Source organism: Lemur catta, chromosome 12, assembly GCF_020740605.2.
Source record: "Lemur catta isolate mLemCat1 chromosome 12, mLemCat1.pri, whole genome shotgun sequence".
Taxonomy (NCBI): domain Eukaryota; kingdom Metazoa; phylum Chordata; class Mammalia; order Primates; family Lemuridae; genus Lemur; species Lemur catta.
In genome coordinates this window covers 29175696-29202037 of record NC_059139.1, presented here as the reverse complement: position 1 = coordinate 29202037, position 26342 = coordinate 29175696, and the positions used below count along the sequence as shown (strand labels likewise).

The 26342-nt window shown below is 33.4% G+C and overlaps 1 protein-coding gene across 1 annotated transcript in view; it reads left to right on the top strand.

Moving 5' to 3' along the window:
* Positions 1-26342, top strand: part of HCN1 (hyperpolarization activated cyclic nucleotide gated potassium channel 1) — a 334529-nt gene that overhangs the window by 249242 nt on the left and 58945 nt on the right. The window contains exon 5 of the mRNA XM_045566041.1: positions 16775-16921. Coding sequence (XP_045421997.1) covers positions 16775-16921 — 147 coding nt within the window. The remainder of the gene's footprint in view (positions 1-16774; positions 16922-26342) is intronic.

Genomic DNA, 26342 nt, shown 5'->3' with positions numbered 1-26342 from the left:
AATGTTGCTAGAAAATTTAACATTTTTTGACGTTACCTGGAAATAACCCAAGTTATCTTACATGGTTGAAAGTTAATAATTTTCTTATTTCTTCATGGAATTTAAATATAGTTTTACATTTTGAAATTATGTGCCCATATTTTAAAATTACAATTGTTTTCTCAGGAGTATTAGTACAAATAGTTACAATAATTTAAAAGAAGAAATGATAGCAATAAAACATATTAAAACTATCATATATTTGAGAATATGTACATTATATTTTTATTATAAAAATGTCACTTGAATCAGTTATTGTAATGGAAAATGTAGTCTTCGGTATCAGACTGAATGGAATTTGAATCACAGCTCTTCTCCATAACTACATGACCACAGGAAGTCTTATAATCCCTTCGAGATTCATTTTCCTAATCTCTAACAGTAAACTGCCTATTTTGACCTGATAAGATATTACAAACTAAATGATATGTTAAGCAAAATCCGCATCTAGAGAAAATGGTCATCATGTGGTAGTTATATTTTCCGAGATTTTCCATTCCCTACATTGCAACAAATTTCCCCATTTTGTCATAACAATTGTTTAAATGGGTGAGTGTAGCATTAGGTATATTTATCATTCCATAATTGTATCCTTATTTCATCTGAAATAACATTCAGAAAGGGAAACATACTTTCTAAGGTGTACAGTTGATTTTTCCTGTTTAAACAGTTTATTAGATTCATTAATTCATCAGATATTATTGAGAGCTTATAGTATTTTAGACACTGAAGTGTTTTCTAAAAATAAGATGTGGACGATACAGATATGACCACCATCTTCATGTAGAATACAGGTTAATGGGAAGAAAGAAAAAACCATCAGTTAATAAATCAATCAAAAATTTAAAGGAAGCAAATAATCAAACATATATCTGTGTGTGATATAAATAGTACATATTGTGATGAAAATGTATGAGGAGCTTATATAGAGAATGAGAATGACCCAGTTAATTCATATATTAATTCAGTCATTCATCAAATACATACAGAACCTTCTATTTGTCAGGCACTTTTTTAGGTACCAAAGTTTCCACAATAAACATCATATATGTATTTTCTTATGGAGCCTACAGTGTAGACAGATAATAAACATTAAAAAAATGTAAGTAAGATGCTTTCAGATGGTGGAATGTGGTCTAAAGAAAATAAAACAAAGTACTGATATAGAGAATGACTTGGTGGGGGAAGTCACAGGGGAAGGAGTTACTCTAAGAGGAGGATCAGCTGCGGAAGCCCTTCCTGGTGAAGTGACACGTACACTGAGACCAGAATCCATCTGGAGAAACATGGTTTTCTATCAGAAAAGAAAGAAAGCGCTAACCTGCTGAGATTGGAAGAGCCTAACTTACTCTAACAATTCAAAGTCAGTAGGGTCAGGGGGAGCAAGGGGGACAAGGGTTGGATAGTAGGATTCAAGCTCAGAGAAGGAGACAGGCCAGATCAGGAAGAGCTTCTTGCACATGATGAGAAATTGTAATTTCAATGGCAAGCCATTGGAAAGGTGTAAGCAGGAGAATTATATGATTTGCTTTTTTGTTTTTTTTAAACACATTGTCTCTTTTATGGGGTATAGGTCCAACTTGGGACAGGAATTGAAGCAACAGAATCAGATAAAAGACCACAGAAAGATACTATGTCTGGACTAGAGAGATGGCATGGACATAGCAAGGATTAGTAAAGCCTGAGGTATGTGTAGAAAGGAGAGGTGACAGGACTTGCTGGAATGATGGTATAGATGCAAGAGGATTATGGACAGATGAGGAATCTGGGAAAGGCCTCTTTAGCAAGGTGACACTGAACCTAGCCCTGAAAGATGAGATGGAGCTGCCCATACAAAGAGTAGGAGAACAGGGAATGTCACATGGGGAGGGATCATTATTATGAAGAGAATAGCTTTAGGTTCATGAGAGCTTTGAGAGAAACTTTTAACTTTAGTTGTGTCCCAAATTTCTGATGACCATGTCTTGGTAATATACAATTCATCTATATATATATAGGATGTAGTAAAAGTAAAAAATTCACTGGGCCGTGATGTGTCCATAATGATAGGAGGGCACCCTAGTATTTAAATTTGGGGTAGAAACTTACCTGAAACTGTTTCCCTATGTTATAGGATAGGTTTCTGCTAGTTCTGAGAATTTCTCAGTGATTTTTCTGGAAAATGTTAAATTTTCTTCATAGGTATCATGTTTTACAGGGCATATACCTTATTAATATATCTATTAATAGGCTATGTTTTTCATTTCTACACCTGCTAGTCCTATAATCATTATGGAGTGTCTTACATAAATTAATTTTAAGAAACTATATAAGAAATCTAGCTTTGTTCCTTGAAGAGAGCTCTGCAATATTATGGAAACTCTCCTCTAATGGAAAACTCTGTGTGATTCAGTGTAGCTGAACATAGCTGCTAATAATTAGTGTGCTCACAGCACACTTATCTTGACTGTGCCATTTTCTCTAGAAAGGAAATAACATTTAATATTTTCTAGTTTTACATAGAGTAAGGGAAGTAACCTCGTTTTGAACAAGCAACAGAATGTCTTACTCTCTTTGTTCCAAGAAGTGTCCTGTCTTGTAAGTAATAAAAGGATTTTCTCATAGACATTTGCCAAAAAAATAGAATATTACTCCATTTATAGTATTCAATGGAAGGTGCAGTTGTGACAAAAAACACAAAATGTACAAGGAATTAATAGGTGTCATCTTAGGTGTCCAGGCCATGAAATCTTATGCTCTTTAGTTTTTCAAATTTTTTGCAGTACAATATAAATAATAAAAACTTCATCATTTTAACCATTTTTCTGTTGAAAAATGTACACATTTTTATTATATAAATATATTTAAATATCCAGAAGTAGGCAATTTTGAGCATTAATATCCCTATAGTCAAATTTCCTATATCACTTAAGTTCTCCCAGAATGTTTTCTCAGCATACACTAGATATCCATAGAATATGCAGAGAATAATGGTGATATGGTTTGAATGAATGTGTCCCTCCAAAATTCATATTGAAACTTAATCCCCTAGGTGGTGATATTAAGAGGTGGGTCCTTTTGAGAAGTGATTAAATCATGAGCCCTTGTGATTGAGATTAATACCCTTACAAAATAGGCTTCAGGGAGTTGCCTGTCCTTTTTGTTGTTATTATTATCTTTCTGTATCAAGTAGTAGTTGAATAAATCAGCAGATACGTCAATTAAAAATGGAATCTAAGATTATTGGAAATATTTATTGGATCTTCCTTCATGGATCATATATAGAATTACAATAATCATGATGCTTTATTTTTATTCTTTCTTTGATAAGACAAATAGAAATATATAATGTTTCATAAAATATTTATGAAAATCAGGAAATACATTGTTTCTTTGGATTAATTATAGAAATAAAAGTTTATTAATTTATGTCATGCCATTATATTGGACATTACCCAGGCCGTTCCTCTTTATTTCTTTTATTTGGTTTCAAACATACAAAAGCTAAAATTGCTAAATTTAAGTATTGTTTTCAGTAAAAGAATACTTCTTAGACATCGGTATTTAGTCTAAGTAATACATTGGTATTTAGACTAAGAAAAGTGAAAATGTCCTAAGTAATTTTCAGACTAAGAGGAGATTATCATAGAAAAGTACACATGAGAGAAAAAACAAATGCCAGTGACTCAACATTGTAAAACTAATCAATGAATGGCTGGACCGATAGATAGAGGGATGGACAAGAATTACTTATAGACCTCCATCTGAAGAGAAGGGTACTTAAGCTCAAAATTAGAGCTAGAGAATATATCCTGATGTTCCCTGGCTCCAGCCATAACTTCAAACTCAGAGGAAACACATACTGTTGCTCCATAAGGGAATAGTTCTCCCCTTCTGGGCACATTTTCTAAATGCCTCTTTCTCTAAAGTTGTGAAGAAAATTGGTGCTCTTGTTTATTAATTATTATAGTTAACAAGGATATAAAATTTGACCCAAGAATTAATAAGAGCCAAAGAATAGCAAAACATGCTGAATGGTAGTATGTCGTCATGGTGATAATGAAAAAGAGTACACGTTAGGAATTCAGAGACCTGGTTTTATTACTGACATTTACTAACTAGATGTAAACCTTGTGGAAATAAATTTGCCACTTCTGGCTTCTTTTTTTCATCTGTGAAATGAGAGGATTGGAAATAATTATCTCTGTGGTGCCCGCCAGCTCTTAATGTCTCTTTTCTATGCTAAATACTTGTTAATCTCCCTTGGACCATCCGAAGCACACTTTAAATGTCTTTTGGGTCATTCTTATACACATAATTCATGATTGCATAGTACTGGCTGGGAATATAGGGTAAGGAGATCCCTATTCTTAAAATTATCTGACTCCTTTTATTTTATATAAATGATTTTCAGGGCTTATGCCAATAATTATTTCTAAGATTAAATATCAACTTTCCATATAGCCCCTTTGGGGGATTTTCTTCTACTAGCTTTGGGTTTGAGCTACAACCTAGTTTGTTTTGGCATTACACATTTATAGTAACACCTAATCCCGCAGCTACTTGACTTCTAACAATCTCAAGTAGGTCAGGCACAAAGCCAGAAATAATTAAGCTAAAACACTCCTGAGTTTTAGGGAAATAGGTGTCAACATGTAGGTAGAAAGAGTGTTTGCATTTTTTGGCTTCTCAAATACGTAACATTTCTTTAACTGGTTTTACCAAAAGCCATTAACTTTGTTCTAGGTTAGTTTGAACAGGCAGTCTGTCAACTAAGGCTGTAAAGATTAGGTTGCAGGTGAATGTGTGCAAAATAGACCCCTAATGTTTGGAAAGTTATAGTATTTAATAAAATAGATCAGATCACAAAAAAGGAGCTAAAGAAACACCAGCAGCAATAGGCAAGGAAAATTTATTTAGTGGAGAAACCAACACTCTAAATATCTTGTAAGCCTATGAGATGAGAAATGAAGTTAAGCAGAAGCACTAGGAGAAAGCAACCCAGAAATATGGAATAATCCAAGCAGTAACTACTGAACTATATATAGTATAAAAAGTGTTGTTTATAAGGATTGTCATGAATCATCAAGAACAATTTAAATTCTGTTCAATATGTTCTACTTTCTGTGGTCATGAAGTAGAAGGTATGTGAGTGATTTAGAATCCAAGAGTTCTAAAGCTGCAAGAAATGTTAGAGTTAGGGAATGCAGATCTCCAGCACTGAGACCTCTGGGGAGACAAAGAAATATCATTGCCCATTTTATTTAAAATTTTAATATGTTTACACAAATACTTTAATTTCTTATTCTTTCATATTTGAACTTCGTTGGCTCTTATTTCACTGATGTCCATGTTTGTGCCATTGCACAACAATTAGAAGTTGTTTGTAATTAAGGTGGTCATAATTTAGGAAGCTAACATTTATTTAGTACTGCTCTATGTCACATTGCATTTAATCCTTAAATGTAGTATTTTTATCTACAGTTATAACATTTTACGAAATGGAAGAATATAAGAACAAGGGAATCAAGTTACTAGTTCAAGTCGTGTAATGGAAAAACAACAGAACTGAAATTTTAATTCAAATCTCTGCCTCCAAAGGACATGTTCTTTCCAACATATGCTGCCTCTCCTGCTAAAAATCTTAAAGAGGAGTATGGATATTGGCATTATCCTCAGTCCATAGAAAAACATTTCTTCCTCATATTTTACAAGGCAAGAACAGTACAGAAGTATTTTTTAAATGAACACACTTATTTTTATCATTAATGGTTGACAAATGCACAAAATTTCAAATAGTTAAGAGCAGAAGGATGGGAATTAGACTAACAGCCAATGAGAAAGCATATAACTAGCTTGAAATCTTAGGGCCTTTGAGTGATCCCTCACATCTCCATTGATTACTGGCTTCTACCATTTTTCTTGATCAGTGGTTACCCATTTTTGCTTGAGCACTTTTCTGAAGGTTACAATTTCACAAGACACACATTTATTTTGAACTGTGTTAATTTTATAAATGGCAAGCCTTCTACTATCTGGCACCTCTCTACAGTTGCTGGCCACTTTCTGTAGTTCTTCCTGGTGCAGTAAATCTAAGTCAAACTCTGTCTTTTAATTGCTTTCTTGTTCAGGATAGCATTCTAAGTTTTCTCAAGTCTTCATATGCCATGTATTTCTAATATGACAAACTCCTCATTGAATTCTTATTCTAGACCAGTGGTTCTCAAACTAGGGTGAATATTGGAATTACCTGGAAGCCTATAAAAGTTACAGCAGATTTTCACTGTTTTTTTTTTTTACCAATATATAACAGTTAATACACAGAAAAATGGGCATATGATCTGTGTGTACAGAACATTGTTCAGAATCCCAGCAACACAGTGAAATTGCTGTATGGTCTTAAGCATGTGATTTCCTATCTGTGGGTCTCAAGATCTTCATGAAGATATAAATATAATTATGTCTATCCTGACTCATGGAGTAGTTGGGAAGATCAAATTTCCTTTGTAAACTTTAAATCATCATGCAGATGTTATCATTACTATTAATATCATCCATTAAATTTTCAAAGATTGCTTTTCAAAATTCTCATTGCCCACATCTCTGCTTACCCAGTATATTAATATTCCCCAACATCTGTAGCCTTTTCTTCCTTTTGTAGATTTGAGATTTTTTTCCTCTTCATTACTTATCCCAGAAAATAAAACCATAAAATTCCTCAAAAATACACATATTTATGGAAAGTCAATAAAAAGAATGAAAAGGAGAATTCAATTTATTTAATGTTTCATTTGGTTGTCACCACTGTACTGCACTTTATTTCTTTTAGACTAAATACACATGAAACAATATTTATCTTCAGCATTTCTGTGTGTTTTGTGTTTAGCTAAGAGTAAGAGCACCATTCTTCAATCAAGAGAAAAATTTTCTGTTCTTTGCTCTATCACTAGTAAGCTGTGTGGCCCTATGGAAATGTAGAGAAAGTAATTGGAAAAGAATAAAGAGGCACACAAATGTAATGTATAGTAAATATCAATTGGATTTAGGGAAAAATAATTTGTAATTATCTAAAACTTCAAACATCAAGAAAAAAACTCTATGTAGGTTTTACTATTTACACATTTGGGTTATATTTTCATTTATAACCTCCTAGCTATCTCTTCCTTCTCTTTCAAACATTTGATTCTAAGTTTCAGAAGAGCTATGAAACAGGTGTATATATACTATTTCCTAATGTGACCTGTATCAGTATGTGGAGTATGTGCTAAGTGTTTTCTGAAGCACTAAAAAATACACTTTAGTATAGAAAGAAAATGTTTTACTGGGATGTTACTTTTAAGTCAGGAAGATTGGGAGTACCTAATGGGTCAAGTTTTTCAGTTAACGTCATTATATCCTCAGGGTTTTTTTTTTTTTTTCACTACCTCTCTTTTATACTTAATAATATTGGAGAAATATATTTATTATTAATCAAATGTGGTAAAAATAGTTGGTTGTTTTGTATACAGTTGTCTATTTGAAGACCCGAAGCAGCTTTGTGTTTTTCACATTGCGGTATTTTAACATACTCCATTAACAGTGAAATAAAACCATGGTGTTATATTTTCAAAGGAAATATGAATCTTATATCATTATCATTTTCCCATTAAAACTTAATTAAGTTTTTCTGAACTTCACCCAATGAAAGTAAAATTCTAGTGAAACATCAAGTAGCACATTATATTTTACTGCTGCCATTGTTGTTACAAACTTGAAATCTTGATTTAACAAAATACAGAGCTAAATTTATTTATTCCTGGAGGTTTTCTTGCCTCTTAGGTGTCTTAGAATAGCTTGAACTATAATTAAACTTTTTATATTCATGATCCAGAATGATCAATTAAGTCAATGATTTTCACACTTATTTACCAAGTAAAACTAAAATGCAGAGAAGTTTAAGCACTTATACTGGGGCGTTTGGGGGTATAGACTAAACTCACTTGTCTTAATCTGAAAAATTTATTTGAAAGTTCAATTTTATAGCATATTCTATAATTTATATTATTTTTGTAGAGAAATATATTTTTTATATTTAAAGGCTTAACATAAGGATTTAAATTTCTTACCATTGAGGAAAATTGATGATGCAGACAGATATGATATATCTATTTCTGTCTTTTCTGATACTCTTGTACTCTCCCTGTATTCCAAGCTTAAGAATACCAATCAGGTGGAGCTGAGTGAGCAAGGAGGATAGTAATAGGATAGGCAACAAAAGGCTGTGTCTCAAATGCTTATCTAGGTCATTGCAGGCTTTTGCTTTCATTCGAAGACTGAGATATCTGGGAGGTTTAAACAAAGGTATGCGATGCTTAGGTTTACATTTTAAAAGGTTAATACTGATAACTAAGTTAAGAAAAATTATGAGCAGTCAACAGTAGAAATGAAGAGACCAGTTAGAAGGCTATTATAATAATCCACATAAAAGGCAATGATGAATTGGGCTAAGTCTGTAGCAATAGAAATGAAGAGGTGGACATGTTGAAAAAGGAGATCTAGTAATATTATTCAGAAATAATAAAGGAAAAAAGTTTTCTTCCGATAGATACAACAAAATGAGTTTGTCCAGGAAACATAATGCTTAGTGAAAAAAAGCCAGAGTAAAATAATGAATATTATATTGTTCTATTTCTGTAAAGTTCTAGAACAGGAAAAAAAAGAGTGACAGAAAACAAATCAGTGGTTTCCCGGGATTGGGGATGGGGATATAGCTTAACCACAAACGAAAATGAGAGAACTTTCGGGGGTGACGGAAATGTTCTAAAACTTGATCATGGCAGTGATTGCTCATGGAAATATACATTTAAAGTGTGTGAACTTTATTATATGTAAATTATACTTCAAAAAACCTATGAAGGAAAAAAAAAATAGTGCACCCAATAAGATTTGCTGACAGAAATGGTATATGAGAGAAAGAAATATGTCAAAACAAAAACTGTAAAATTTTTTGTCCTCAGCTCTTGGTAGAAACTCATTATCTGATACACAGAAGACTATGGTAAGATGAGGTTTTGGCAGAATATTTCAGCTTTGGATGTGTTAAATGTGAGATCCTTAGTACACATCCAAGTGGAGATGCCAATTAGGCTGTTGGATATATAAATCTTAATTAAAAGGAGAAGTCTAGCCTAGATATATATATTTAGGACTTATCACTGTATACATAGTGTTTAAAGTTAGAAAATTGAAAGAGAACAACATTCTCTATCAATGAATGTTAATATAGAAGAGAAGAGGGGTGCTAGAATACATTTCCAAATTCTTCTATCATTTATCGTTTCTATTTAAATATATATAACTCACCCCAGCCCCCCAACTTAACTATAGGAAGACTGATTGCTGATTTTTTTTTCTATCATTTTCTCATTGCCTGGCTAAATGCCTGACTAAAAAGATGTTCATTAACAGTGACTGTGGATTGAATGTGCCTCCTTAAGATCATTCAGCACACAAAAAACAAGAAAGAAAAGATCAAACTGGTATTATCATCTTGAAGACTTAGTTGATTTTGAGAAATTATTGGAACTTGAGAACATGAAATACTAATTGAAACAGAATCTACTCTTCTCTTATTAGAATAATTAATTCATCAAATATGTTGCTTCTACATGTTAATTTTCTGGTGAGTCATTAATTCCTTGTCTTCTTTTCATGATTCTTCAGATTATAGTTACTCTTAATAATTATTAATACGCATATCTTCCGATATTCAGTTGCTTTAAATTTGGAAAACCATAAACAATGAAATAGCAAAAGTTGTGTTAAAAGCAAACTAGAGAGATTTACAAATGTGAATCAAGATTAGCTTCATAAGGGAGAAGAGACACCTCTTCCATTGTTTACGAGAGAAAGAATAGAGGGAGAAAAAAGTATGTATCCCTTCAAATGAGTTAGAGGTCCTTGTGTGAAAGCTTTTATTTCTTTTTGAAATTTTGGGTAAGGTCTTCATCTGTGAGTGAAAGAAATTGTTGGAGGAGGGAAACAAAAGTGTTACCACTGTAGAAAATGTTTTAAATGGGTCCTTTGAAAAAAATAAAAGAATGATTAGGTTACCACGATTATATCATGGTATGTTATATCAAACTGTACTCCTGTTCAATTAAGGACCAAAATTATTTTCTACATATACACACAAACATATAAAGAAAAACTGCAGTAATAAAGTTCAAAGTCATATAAAGCAGAAAAATACTCTAAAGAAGTTTTAAATATACAAACATATTTTAACTCTATTATTATAATGATTACAATGACTGTTTCTATTTCTAGCAACCATTTAACCCTTGACTTTTATTACATAATTACAACTAAATTAACTTTCTAAGGATGCTTTATTTGGACAATTTACTTGCTCAGTAATTATGCATTTTCCTCTAATTGCTAAATACACTAACTTCTCATTATTACTATTTTTTCAATTACATGGTTAGTTAAGTTTTAAACAGTGTTAAACTGACATTTTGAAAACAATGTTCAAGATGATCATTTTCAAACAAAGTAAAATGATAATAATTAATAAAGAACTATGTAGTGTAAACAATTTCCAATGATTTTTTAATCTCATATTTTTAAATAGATGAAAGTATAATGTACTGTGAAATATCTTAATAGATATCTAGATTTTATAAACAAGAGGGCAAGTGGCTATTTACATTGGAAGAGATCATTCTGGATGGAAAAGTAGCAACTTTTACTTTGTAATATTTTCTGCAAGGATTTTAAAATCATGTTAGGTTGGAATTTTGATAGTTTTACGGGCAAAGTAGATACTTATTGAAAAAAATTTCCCTATATCTTGAGAGCTGAAAGATTTACTCTCCTATAGAGAAACTTATGTTTCATTATCCAGCTATTCAAAAAAGGCTTTTAAAAGAAAGCTAAAGATAAAATTGAGGTATGTGACTCAAATTCTGCTTAACAAAATTTATAAACCAAAAAAACTCTTTACAAGCATCTACTTTCCTTCCTTTGTGATTTTCCTTTAGTTTTTTTTTTTTTTTTTTTTTTTTTTTTTCACTGAATTCACTGAAATTCAGATTCAGGTAAATTATGAAGTCTTAATTATTTTATGATTTATTCTGTAAAGATTATATTGCTTATTATATTGCTTAGATTGTGTTGCTCTCATTAGACTCAACTTACAACATTAGGGACCAAATTTTAACATGAGGATTGGAGGGGACAATATCCCAACCATAGTGCTCTCAGATCATTACAACCTATTTTGCACTACCCCTGTTCCCAGCATATACACACATACCAGTGAGAGCACTTAGGGAATGGTCACCAAGGACTTGACTAAAGCTAAATCCAGAGTATACTTTTGAATTCACATCTATATGCATATATTAGATATTTCAGAAAATAAAAGCATGCCTCAAAATCAGTTTTTAAAAATCTCACATTGGTATATTTTTAAACTACAAATATTAAAATTATGGAAGTAAGAGTAAGAAAAAGAAGAATAATTAAAAATGGTTTCTAAGAATTTCAGAAAATATTCTAGAATGTAGAGGAAATGTAGGTGAATGTCAAGAAAATGTAGGGAAAATTCAGAGACAAAAATACATGAACTAAATGATAACAAACATATACCAAATCCATCATAGAGGATAAAATTCAAATCCACCTAGGGGAATCAAAGCCAGAATTCTATATGTAGTCATGTATGAGAGCTTAATAAAAACATTTGCAGACATGCAAATATTCAGAAAACCTATATCCCTCACCATCTTTCTTAGTTATTATTTGAGTATTTATTCCAGAAACATGAATAAATCAACCAGAAGAGAAACATGGCATCTAAGAATAGTGAGTCCAACCAAAGATGTTGTAAAGGGAAATCTTACAGGAAAGTCTCTGAAGGAAAAACTCAATGTTTATCTGGTGGGATATGGAGGCTGGAAAATGTGAGACTAAAATAAAAGCTAAAAGCCCAGGAAACAAAAGGCAATTTCGTCAAATGTTCTACTTGGCTTTGTGGTGAATATTTACATGGTCAGAATAATGTAAACATTTTGTGGGTTTGGAAGTTACAATTATGGGTAAACAGTTATAATCTACCAATACATTGTAAAAGTAGAGATGACAGAAGTTAGCAAATGGAAGTGAAAAAGGGAATTTGTTACTTTTACCTGGTAAAAGATCTAGATTTCTCTTAACAAGAAATAAAGGTAAATAGGTTGCATAAAGTTACAACACAGACCTAGTGACACAATTATAACGGGAAAAAGGAAGAGATTTGGGGGGTCTATAAATGGCTAAACCTCCTTTTATGGCAGGAAGTAAATAATTGATGCCTATAATTAATCTACATAATAAATTGAAACAGAAGCATATTGCTTAGTGATATGGATTAAACACCCTTCAACATGGGAGAAGTAAGAATGGTAGATTTGAAAGTGGATCCTTGCCATTCACTATAAACATTCTTGTTATATCTTACTTTTAACAATCATGTACATGTATCACTTTCATATATTCTTTTAAATATGGAATTTTAAAAATAAAAATATATTAGAATTTTAAGTGGTTATTATTTTATAGTCTCTTTAGAACTAATAGTAGAAACTTTTTATCCTATATGTTCAAGAAAGAATTGTATTTTCATCCTTGCTTTTCAAAAATCTATTGATCAGTACTATTAAATGTATCATATCATCTTTTTCATATGATATATTATTACAACTAATAGAAACTTTGCCATGTTATCATTTTTTGACTTTGCCAGCTTATGCATAATGTATGTAGTTATTTCTATGTTTTTCTGCATCATTCAGTTTATAGCAACCCCACAGTACCAAACAGCTAAGGTTAGCTTTTGTGTCAGAAATATTCAATGGACATTTTGCTCAATGAATAAATTGTTTCCATTTTTTGTTTTATTTAATTTAAAATTATTCATTGGCAAATAAAGATTGAAAATATATATAAACATCTAACATCTAGTTTATTTCATTGTCCAACTACCACTAGGTAGCTTCTTCAAAGAATAGTCTGTTATTTTTATTTCTTCATATCACTTGGAAGTGATATTTTCATACATTCTTGCAAGTCTTGTTAGGTGTGAAAGAAACAGACAAAAAGATACAGTTCCTATTTTTAATGTTTTGTATTCTAACAAAGATTACTACCTAATTTCCAAATTCACTGGCCACTGTTCACTACCTCTTTTCTTAGAATATATTCCTTTTGACCACCCCACCCTTGAAACTTTATTCTTTGGATTCTACTAATTATGTTTTTCTGGTTCTGCTCTCACCTTGGTTACTAACAGTACCCTTAACTTGATCAATCTCTATGACCCAACTGCTTTTAAAACATGTATTCTACTGTTTGCCTCTTCTCCTGATTTAACACATCCTCCTTTAGTAATCCCTTAGTCATTGATGACGTGCAGACGTGCAGACGTGCATATTTCCTTCTCTGGGTGCCTGACCTACATGTAAGCATTAGGAAGCTTATATGAGCATCTTAAACTTAACTTGCCAAAACCTGAATTTATTTTCTTTCTCCCGCACTCACTCAAGCACGCTTCCTTATGTCCTAAGATAACACAGTACTTGGCATATAGTAGTGGTTCTGAAATTTTAGTGTGTAGAGGGCCTGTTACAATACAGTCTGCTGAGTCCCAAATGTAGTGTTTCTGATTCAGCAGGTCTGGGTGGCAACTGTGAACGTGCATTTCTAATAAGCTCCCAGGTGACACTGCTGGTTTGGCAATCGCACCTTGAGAACCATTGGCACACAACAATCATTTAATATTTGTTAGTTCAGTAATTACTACGAGTCGATGGATGGTTAAGACAGTAATATAGGCTCAAAAATCAAACTTAATATGATTAAATGACAAATATTCATAGAACTTTAAAACTTTAGTCTGAAAGAACAAAGATCATTCACTCTAACATCCTCCTATTATAAATTAATAAACTGAGGTCTAGAGGTAGTAAGTGACTTGTGTGATGAAAAATAATTAGATTCAATCAATGCTGAATTTCCATAAAAATAACTGTGTTATGTAGCATTTGTATTTAGCAAATCAAGGATAACTTCCAATTTTTTGAGATGGAGATAGAGCAGATTACATTTTCCCTAGATGAGTAGGCCTTTGCCCACTCACAAGCATCAATTACCCAAAAATGAATAAATTACTATTAATACTAAGTTTTAATGTTGCTCCTCATACCCCTGAAATAGATGGTAAAGAAAGGAGAAATGTAGAGTTCAATATGTTGATTAAGGTTATGGATATTCACCACTCCAAGCATATTGGGACAAGCAGCATGTGGAGGAAAGAACACAGACATGACTTAACACTTACTGGTCCTAAAGAAAGGTTAATCCTATATTTGGCCAGAACTGATAGCATATCCATATATGCATACGAGCAAATGTCAAAACTGTGCCAGTCCTGTTGTCTTAAGCTGTTTTCCTGTTTTGCAAAGTTTGTATGTTTGACAGAACTCACCAAACTCCGCTCCACCATACTCACTTGAGGCTTTTATTTAAAGGCAAAGGATAACATGCAGCAAAAGAGAGAGAATACAGACAAGCATCAGAAGTCCAAGAGCCTTTCCACAGCGTGAGTTTCCTGTGGGCCAAATCTTAGGAAACTAGAGTATTCTGAGTTTCTGGCTTGAACCAATGAGATCTATGCAAGGAATCTTAGTTTTGGGAGATCTTAGAAATAAAGCTGTCATTGGCTCTTTAAATCATCAAGCCAGACTAGTCAAACCAGGTGGGCTAGTTGCAAACCATTAGTGCAGAAACTAACCTTAGACATCTCCAGTGGGGCTTCAGACCCTAAACTATACCACAAAGCCCATGGATCTCTTTTTTAGCCAAGAATAATAACCAGACACAAACAACATCTTCAGAAATAAAGATAAGCATTTCCAGTACAGCTGCAAACCAGCCTTATTCTACAAAGTGGTCTTGTAGAGAAAGCCCTGAAGCTTCTTTTCTATGGACCAGTTGCATGAGGGCCCACGCAGTCTGAATCCTAGGTCTCTAGATGTGGGCTACCAAAACATATTGAGGTTAGTTAGGTTGGCATAGAGATTTTGAGCTCTCCAGGGAAAACCAAGCCAATCCTTGTGAAGTATTTACCAGAAGTCACTTTCACACAATGGCAGTGACTGATGCCTACATTCAAAATGCTATATCATAATCAAGTTACTTCATAGAGGTATGTATGCCTGCAGGCTTTAAATACTTTAGGGAACAGTCTGGTTACCAAATAAAGGAAGTCTTGTAACAAAGTGGTATTTCCTTTGAGGTTACTAGTTTCCAAAAGGGAATGTCCAAACAATATGCATAAGGAAAGTATGTAGGAAAAAAAACAGAAGAAATACAATAGAATGGGTTGCTGTTTCCCATTAGATAGGTCTGCTATCATTTACCAATTACAATTATAGTAATTATGGACAAGGATTCAGAAAAGCCAGATCTTCTAGTCAGAGTTTTTCCATATATAACATACCAAGTGTGTTTACTTAAGGAAAGAATCTTATTCCAGTATCTTTGTTTTTTATCTATCCAATATACTACTTTATATTCCAGTATCTTTATCCAGTTTTATTACTTACTATTTATTTGTACTTAATTCTATCATCTGTACAATGAAACTAATTTTTAGAATCTAATTATTTTATTTGAAAATGTGGTCTTCTGACCACCTCCATTAGAAACACTTGAGGGATACTTCTTAAACTTTAATGTACATATTATATAGTACATGAGAGTCACTGGGGGATCTTTTTAAAATGTAGACTCTGATTCCATAGGTCTGGGGTGAGGACTGAAATTCTTCTCTTCTAATAGGCACCCAGGTGATATCCAAGCTCCCATGATTCTGCCTAATTAGCAGGAATGATTAAAAACAATAACTCTGTGTGTGTGTGTGTGTGTGTGTGTGTGTGTGTGTGTGTGGGTGGGTGGTGTAAATAAAAATAGGCAGATACATCAATAGAATAAACTTCTAGGATTAAGCCTGAAGATCTGCCTTCCCAAAAAGCAACCCCCTCCCTCCTCAGGTCTTATGAACAATCAAGTTAAGAACTACTTGCTTAAATAAACTGCAATGTCTAACTTAACTTTCAGCTACAATATTATGTAGATCTAGTCTCACCCTGATATTCCCCTAAATCCTAAATTGGAAGCCTGACATAGTCTTTTACTTCTCAGTACTTTACAGGCATCTGTGTTGTTTAAGTATCTCTGATTTGCAAAATGCTGCCAAGTCCTCTGCCTCTAGATTCAAAATTTAATTAGATTCTAATCTTTTGGTAGGTGTAAGTTAAATCCTTTGTACTATGCAGAAGTACAAGATTCTTCCCCAAATGAAGAGCTAAACAGCTGAAAGGAAGAGGTAGTTTTTTAGAATTCAACTAAAAATTATAGCATCACATTTTTTTTTGCAGTTATCGGCTATTTTGGAACTCTACCCTTAAATTCACTCTGAACTCCTTTCATCCTCTCCATAACACCACAGTTCTTTAGAGGAAATGTTTACCTAAATAAAATGCCTTATACAGTATGTGACACAGAGTACATAGATTAGGACCCAGTACATTATTTCCTTCTCTTCAAGAATTTCTTCTTTTTGTTACTGAGTATTCAAATATTATTGAATATAGTACAACAAAGTAATATGATGATTTCTCATTCAGCCTAACGATGTTTTTTCTTAATTTTCTTTTTCCTTTCCTTACAGTATAAGCAAGTAGAACAATATATGTCATTCCATAAATTACCAGCTGATATGCGTCAGAAGATACATGATTACTATGAACACAGATACCAAGGCAAAATTTTTGATGAGGAAAATATTCTCAGTGAACTCAATGATCCTCTGAGAGAGGTAAGATTTATTGTTCTCAATCTCCATGATACATGATCATTGTTTATTTTCTTTTTTTTTTTTATTTCAGCAAATTATAGGGGTACAAAAGTTTAGGTTACATATATTGCCCTTGCCCCCCCTACCAAGTCAGAGCTTCAAGTGTGTCCATCTCCCAGACGGTGCGCATTCATTACGTATGTATACACCCACCCCCTCCCCCCCATCTGCCCGACAGCCAATTAATGTTATTCCTATATGTGCACTTAGGTGTTGATCAGTGAAACCAATTTGATGGTGAATACATGTGATGCTTATTTTTCCATTGTTGGGATACTTCACTTAGTAGAATGGGTTCTAGCTCTATCTAGGAAAATACAAGAGGTGCTAGATCACCACTGTTTCCTACAGCTGAGTAGTACTCCATGGTATACATATACCACATTTTATTAATCCACTCATGTATTGATGGGCACTTGGGTTGTTTCCACATCTTTGCTATTGTGAATTGTGCTGCTATAAACATTCGAGTGCAGGTGTCTTTTTTATAGAATGTCTTTTGTTCTTTTGAGTAGATGCCCAGTAATAGGATTGCTGGATCAAATGGTAGATCTACTTGTATCTGTTTAAGGTATCTCCATATTGCTTTCCACAGAGGTTGCACTAGTTTGCAGTCCCACCAGCAGTGTATGAGTGTTCCTGTCTCTCCGCATCCACACTAACATGTATTGTGTTGGGACTTTTTGATAACGGCCATTCTCACTGGAGTTAAGTGATATCTCATTGTGGTTTTGATTTGCATGATTAGAGATGTTGAGCATTTTTTCATGTTTGTTGGCCATACTTCTGTCTTCTTTTGAAAAGTTTTTGTTCACGTCCTTTGCCCACTTTTTGATAGGGTTGTTTGACTTTTTCTTGCTGATTTTCCTGAGTTCTAAATAGATTCTAGTTATCAGCCCTTTATCGGATGTGTAGCATGCGAAAATTTTTTCCCATTCTGTAGGTTGTCTGTTTGCTCTTGTGACAGTTTCCTTGGCTTTGCAGAAGTTATTTTCTTTTTTCATGGGAAATCTTCTAGTCCATGTTATGACACTACTCAAACGAAAAATCAGAACTAAATGTTAAGATATCTTTTGGGGGCCTTATTCTCCTTATGCTCTTCTCATATACAAGCTTTTGTTAAAAAAAAAAAAGGTACTGAAAATTGTTCTTAAAATTATTAGTCTCAGAACTGTTCTATTTTTTACATTCCTGGCTCTTAAAATTCTTTCTTGTGGCCTCATTGTCCATATCTTCTCCATCTTTTGCTCTCTGGTGCTTATTGAACTGATTATTTATCTTCTTTTTGATTTCTATTCTCCTTCCCATCTTCATTTTCCCTGATTTTCCCTTGGATCCTGATCACAGACTGACCTGCTGCATGCAATTCATTTCCTATTACCTCATTGAAACACTTTGCAACATCCATAACCACCTATTTCCTTTGCATCCTCCTTCTGTCACTCCCTAGAAATCTTCCTTCCCAGTAGAATGTTCAGATCACTCCTAGACCAAATGAGCATGTTCTTGATTATTCATATTTCTCACACTGCTTTTTTGCTCTCCTCTGTTTTACTACCTATCTTCTCAAAAGACTTCTACATATCCACTGAATTCTGGTTTGCTCTTAACTTCTTTACCAAAATTGTTCCCTTGCAAGTTATCAATGACCTATTAATCGTCAATCCTTTGAGCCATTGGTGGTGCTTTTTATGCTGTTAATAAAACACATTCTAAATCTCTTTTTGGAGTTTTTTTTTAACAGTGAACCATTACTGAGCCATTGGCTTTTCATTCTATATCGTAGAATTTATTTTCTTTTATATATTTCGCCTCATATTTCAGTTCTATGAATTTGAGCTCTAAGTTCCTTCCCATATACTCCATTTTCTTAAAAGCCTCCTACTATCCCCTGGCTCCACATATGTAGTAAGCTATGTAATAAAGTCACTGTGTTCCATCACTAAGCCATTTATCTTTTAAAGTCTCTCTGTACATATTTTAGTCATTCTCTCAAGTCACTTGGAATGTAAAATTTCAGTCCTGTCTTAAATCTTTTCTTTCTGTGCCTTGCCAATCACCAAGTGCTGTCAATTCATTTTAGTCAACATCCGTGTGTTCTGCTTTCTGACCCGCTGCCACATTCTAACCTGACACCTCTGGCGTGGACTATTTGCACTGTCCCCTTAGTTTGCCTTCTGGCTTTTGGTCTGATTTCTCTGACCATTTAAAGCACCACTGCCAGATTAGTGTTCTTTTATGTACATGAGCTGGTCATTTCTCTGCTTAGAAATGTCCAGTTTTTATGTTACAAGTTAAATCAAATAAAGAGTCTTGAGGCTTATATGCCAGCTCCAGCTCAACTCTAGCTTTCCTTTCCGCCACTGCTCCACTTGTTGCAAAGTGGCCTACAACCAAGCTGTGCAGAACTTGACTATATTGTAATTTCTCACCCTTGCATCATGTGTTTTCCAGAAAAGTCTCTCATCTGTTGGGAAAATCTAGTTCAAATAATACCTCTTTATTTCTACCTTCTTTCTTTGATAAGATACCAGACTAGATCTGATCTCTCTTTTCTCTGACTGCCAGTGCACATAATCTATAAGTGTGCTACTTACCCATTCTGCCCGTGCTATCGTTATGTTTTCACATTTGTTTTTGCCACTTTTGTCTTGCAAGTTCCTTAAAAGCAAGGGCCATTTAGTCTATATTTTAATTTTTTACTTAAAAAAATTAGTATGAATTTAAGTAACTCAAATATTTTAGTCCAACTAATATTTTGAACATTTATAACTTTTCTAAATGTCTGCACCCACTAAAAGCAGCTTTGAATGCCATAAGATACTGGTTAAGAGTTCTAAAAATAAAAGAGACTAAGTATCTGCTACCAATTAGCTTATTTTCCCTATGAAGTCCTCAAACAAATTAGAATGTATAAATTGTTTTGTTTTGGGAGATATAATTCAAACATTTTATATTTTTTAAGAAGAAAGTAAAATATCTTTTGTTTAAAAAAATATATGAATATGCTTTACCTTGTCCCTTTTTGGAAACAGAATATGATTTAAATCCAAATCTTCTTCACTAAAAGGCAGAAGAAGCTTAGGACACTGGAACCAGTTTGGGTTCTAAAGGGCCTGGAGGGATTCAAAGGTCGCATGGGGCAGGTCATAGCAAGGAGACAGAAGTAATTCAAGAGACAGTAGCAGGGAAAAATATCAAATCAAAAGATAGGAAGATAAGCCTAAACTAAGGATATATTACAAGGAGGTGGGGAAAAGTTAGGATTCCAGAATAAAATCTCATGGAAGGAATACAAAAAATCAACAGACCAAGTGAGTATAAAACTGAACCCTAAGAAGTTGTACCCTTAAATGAGAAGTATTCCTCTGTGCTGAAAATTCTCAATGCAATATAAAATAAGGATAACCAGAAATTTTTCTGTATTGTGTGTGTTTTATTAACTATCTTTCCTCTTGCTGCAATGTAATTTACACTGATCTTGTGTAGAAAAATATTCACTTTTCATTTTTATCTGCATCCACAGACGAACCTCCCATTTCCTCAATTTGCACAAACATTATATCACTAAATTATGACCAGATTTTTCCTTACATATTCAAATAGTTCAGGCTCTCAACAGCTTTTACCTTGACATCCGAAGTGCATTTTCAACTTTTCTCCCTGGCTTTAATCTCAAGTAGCTTAAATGCATCCCATCACAAGGCTACCATATTGATTGATATAAAACTCAACTTTGACTATGTCATTTTCTTAGAACCTACCCATGACCTACCATCCCCTGCAGGAAAAAGCACAAGCTTCTTAACATGGCACAGACTCTTCACGGCCTGCTTTCATCTTCGTTTCTTCACATTAGTGTTTCATCAACAGGGTATTGTTGATAATTTCCTGAAAAAAGAAATGCTGTTGATTGCCTCTTTGCTTTTCTTCATGCTACTCTATCTTCAATCCTTTCTATTCTATTCTTACCTACTACTTTCCAGTAAGCACTCTTACCAGGTCTTACCTTTTCATAAATTCTCCCTGTCCCCTCTGTCTCTCTCACAGTATTTATCATTGGTTAGTTTATTATTTACTTCAAGACTATGAGCTTCTTGAGGATAGAAATTGTATCTTAATATTCTTGTATCTCTAGTGACCAGCATGTAGTAGGAACTCATGAAATATTTACTGAGTGAAAAATCCTCTTTAACAGAATTGTGAATGAAAACCAGAGTAAGAATCATGGCTACTTAATAAAAGTAGAGATCCTAGAAATGCAAGCATGAAATGCTGAGACACTTAACACCTTATAAATGTGAAAACAATGTTTCACCATTTGATTCCCTGCTGTTCAGCTTTTGCTTGATATCAGGATGATGCAAATGTCTAAATTTAATGTTGTACTGAGTTAAGACTTAAGTTGAAGGAAAGAAAACAAATAAAATAGGAAAGTTAGGAAAGTAAGGAAAGATATGGAAAAGAGATAATAAAAGCATTAGTAAACTAAAACTTGTGTCTAAAAAATCCAGACATGTTTTTTGGAAGAAAAATTCAATAAGAACAATGGGAAATATATATTTCTCCTTATCAAATTTGAGTACTGCATACCTGCTATATTCAAGTCATAGTGATAGATCACAAGAAATATCTAAAAAAGAAGTAGTAAGACATATCATTCCACCTTTCAAAAGCTGTATTTCACTTACGAGATGAGACATAAACTTATGCAAAGCTGTGTTTTGGTCACTGTTGTGCTCCTAGTGTCTAGAAATTGCTTGACACATAGAAGATTTTAAATGACTGACACAATAAATGTCAAATAAGTGAACTAGGATACTCAGAAAGACAAACCTGGATATTTATTTTGTGACAAAAGGTAAAAATAAAAGAATGCATATAAATATACAGAACAGGCAATTGCTAATCATATATGCAATTTTGAGTCAACAACTACATTATCTTGAAACAAAATTTTTAACTTAAAATGTGTCATTATCCAGAAGGCTTATTTTTATGAAAGCATTGCATAATTTGAGATACTACTATATAATTAAGAGCAATGATTTCAGCTAACACAAGTCTGAGAACTCAGGGACTTATAAAAGTGAAGGATAGATCACATATTCAGCAACTAGGAAACTTATACAAATGACTTCTTGTTTAAAAATAGAGAAAGAAAATAAAATGCAATGGTAAGGAAAGTTAAAATTATTCTGTATTCATAATTAATTAAGTCCATATTATGTTTTATCCATTTTATACCCCAGATTTTCTTTTCAATATGTTTGAATAATGTTAAATATAAAGAATCCTGAAGATATAAAATGGCAGGAGAAATTTTATTTGTCCGATCTTTGAAAGCTCTTGCAATAATCTCATACCATGTATATAAAATTAATTCAGTTAGCTGATATTTCAAAAGCACTGCTTTATTGAAAGTATTCTCCTCCATTGATTTCTGTGGCAGAAATTAGGTGATTTATCTTTTTCATATGTTAGAGACAAATTGTTGAAACACCTTTAACAAATAACTAGCTCATCTTATTGTTCAAGTCTCAATATAAAGGTTACCTCCTTGAAAAGGCCTTCTGTGAGAAGCTCATCTAAATTAATTCCCTCACAGTCCTTCTCCATCAATCACATAGGTGTTTTTGTTGTGTACATATTGCTCTGTTGTCTTATTTTCCCTTAATATTTACTTGTTCATTGTCTGCTCAGCTATATGAACTCAGGATCCAAGAAAGCAAAGGCTTTGCCTTTTTTGATGTTCTCCGTAACTCCGTATACACTTAATTACTGGTTGGATAATTTAAAAAATGCAAATTAAATAAGGATTACATACTTGGCAAATCATCTCAAAGAATCATTTATTGTTAGAGTTTGGAGAGAGCATTTTGTTGACAGAACAGTGGAAGTTGTATGGATAAGAAAAATGATGCTCAGAATGATGAAGTGTTCTCTCCACAGAATTTTCTTAGCATCACTGTAGATTCTACTGTGGTCAATATTTTTTTAATTTATTACAAAAGAATGCCAGCATCTTTAGATTCCTCTGTGATTTTGTTTGGTGTATGCACTACATGTCAGAACATCTATTTTTCATGTAGTTGTTTTTACTTTCTTTTTAACTTTTTCCAGGCTTATGAATTAGTTATTCAATGCAGAGTTGACTGGGAGGGTGGAGTAGGGAGGAGATATTTCAATAAAGCACCATTATAGAAGGTATATAATTGTTCTGTCACTATAACCCAATATCATCCATGGACTAGATAGAAGATACTTAATTTTTCTCTTATATGGCTGCTATTGTGACTGTTTGTGCCTCCCCTCCCAATTCATATGTTGAAGTCCCAAAGCTGATGGTATTAGGAGGTTAGAAGGCAGGACATTTGGGAGGTGATTAGGTTACCAAGGTGGAGCCTTCATGAATGGGATTAGTGCTCTTATAAAAGTGGCCCCAGAGAGATCTCTTGTCCTTTCTGTCATATGAGGATACAGCAAAAAGATGGCCCTCTATGAACCAGGAGTTGGGCCTCACCAGACATAAAACCTGCTAGCACCTTGATCTTGATTTTGGATGTACCAGCCTCCAGAACTATGAGAAATAAATTTCTGTTATTTATAAGACATCCAGTCTGTTATACTTTGTTATAGCAGCCCAAATAGACTAAGGCTATTTGCTATGCCAGCTCTGCCTAGAATATTATCAATGGCTCATCAAACAATTGTTGCTGGTTTCCCTGCCCAAACCTAAGTCCTGAGACACTTCAGGGTTTAGAAGATTCACAGTGACTGATAAAGTTGTGTATTGTTCATGCTTGGACTAGGCCATATGACCTGCCCAATGAGCTCCACTGGAATTCTCAGTTTTTTGGAAAGTGATTGTAAAGTCAAAAAATCATTTTTCTTTGTCTGTGAGTCAAAATACTTAGGCAGAAAATAAAGGAACAACTGCAGTTTTCTGAGGAAAATCCTTAAGATGCCACTCCAAAAACTTGGCATTCTAAATCAGAACTATTATTTTGTGATACATTCATTATCACTATTATTCACTCTCTAGTTGCTCTGTGGCTATGTCTAGTTAAAATTATGAGTCTGCAAAGTTGGCTTCAGTGACTTCTAGTAAACTCCCCTCCCTCCCAGTTGCTGCCTGACCTGGCTTTCCCTGGACAGCCCTCCCCCTTTTTCTCTTCCCATCTGCTTACATGCTCTTATTTTCCTCTGGTTGCTCACTATATTCAAAGCTTCATTGTTTTGGATAGTTTAAATCACTTTTGTGATTTTCTCACCACTGTTAATAAGTACATGCATTCTTTCAGCTATATAACAAATAATGAATCAGAACTTACTACTGAGGGGTTTCTTATCATCACTCTTACAAGCATGGCCTTCCTTCTACCAGCTTCATTTAAACCCAGCTCTACTACTATCTAGTGTAACACTCTGAGCTATTTATGTAACTTATGTGTACTTCATTTTTCTCATCTTGAATTGTGAATGATGATAATAATTACTGTTTCATAGCATTTTTGTAAATATTAAGTGAGCAAAATATATTTTAAACACTAGAAAAGTGCCTGGCACATAGTAAATACACAATAAAATATAACTCTTGGTGTTACTATGATTCAAACAATACAGTATAGTCTAAGGCCTCATGGCCCTTTACATTTTTGGGGGGAGACAGACATTTAAGTAGCGATTATATATAACTGTGTGTAAATGCTGAGACAGTGATAAAAGGGTATTAGACCAAGTACTCAGAAGGGACACCAAGCCCAGCAATATCATATGTCCCATTTCTTTTGGAATTTATTCAAACAATCTGCTACTAAGCTCTCCCTTCATTTTAATAGCCAGTTTTCTGGAGACAATGCCTTAGCACCAAATTGAAATGTTAGGATCATAAGACTGATCTATACTTCAGTAAATGCTAGCAATATATTTAAAAATAAAAAACTAATTAGAAAAATTCAGTGAAATATGCCCCTCTATTTATGAGTGTCTGTTGAAATGTGTACAAAGTAAGAAGTTCTATTTTTAACATGATCAGACTTACACTGATTCGATTAGAACAAAATGGCAAAGTTAACAGTCAAGAAAGAGGTTAATGCCCTTCTGAGCCTGTCGCCAAAGTTCAGAACTGATCTATTTTTAAACAATGGATTGTGAAGAGCTGTGGGCTGGAAATAGGTACAGATCATGTGTCCCAGTAGAATATAGAACGTCAGTATATTTCATTTTCACAGAACATGAATCGGGCTGAGAGTATAATCTTGTCCTTCTGACCTTTAATTTGTCTAATAGACTATTAGGCAAAAAGCATAATTTGCGTGCATATTTATTTAGTGTAATTCTGAATCATCTTGTTTAAAGCACATACTTGTTGATTTTTTAATTGCCTTCTAAAAATGTATTTAGTTAAAATTAACTAAAATTGCTAGAATCATAGCATTGTAAAGCTATACTAGGATCTTATAAATTATCTGATACTCGACAGGCATATAAACTAGAAAAATAATGTAAGTGACCTAGTCATGATCACAGTACCAAACAAAGAAATTGAGTGTCTCTCTTTTGGTCTGGAGCTTTTGCCATGCATCTCTACATTCTAGAAAACAAACAGACAAAAACATTTATTGATTTCTTAATATATGCAAGACAATGATCAAAGTGTGATAGGGAAGGTAAATTGTAAGATGTGGTTTCCAGTTTCAAAGAAAGTACTTACTGTATGCTTCAAGAAACAACAAACACCTGGCCGAGAGGAACCTATGAGGAAAAAGTAAAATCCATTATTAAAGATACGGGAAATGTAGGAAGTCACATATGGTTAATTGCCAGAAAAAAGGAGACTATCCCTACTAAAATTGTTGAGAAAGAATGTGTTCACCTTGGCCTGGATTAAACTGGAAAGGCCCCAGAGGAAGAGTTTGCACTAAATCTGGAAGCACATGTGGCATTTCGGTAGACAAAAAGGATACAAAATGACATTTCCCATAAAGGAAAATGGGTAAACAAAAGAGATGCCTGTATTTCCAAAATCTGGTTCCTATTTCAGCTTCTCTTTTGGTCCAAAGAAGAGAGAAAATGAATTGAAAAATAAAACACTTTTTTCCTACAATGATTTAAGGTATAGTTTGGGATATGTGCAACCATAACTAAAATATAAGCATGTTATCGTTTTTATAATAATTATTAATTTTTTATCAGGAAAATCATGTCTTTTTTCTCTAGTTATAATAACCATGAAGATTATTTTAACTGGCTTTGGGGAAAGGAACTAAATAATAGTACTCAAACTAAAATAATTAAGGCAATTGAAACCAAACTCAAGAGCAGCCCTGATTATTGCTAATAAGTCAATGCAGTCAATGGTATGCATTAACATAAAGAT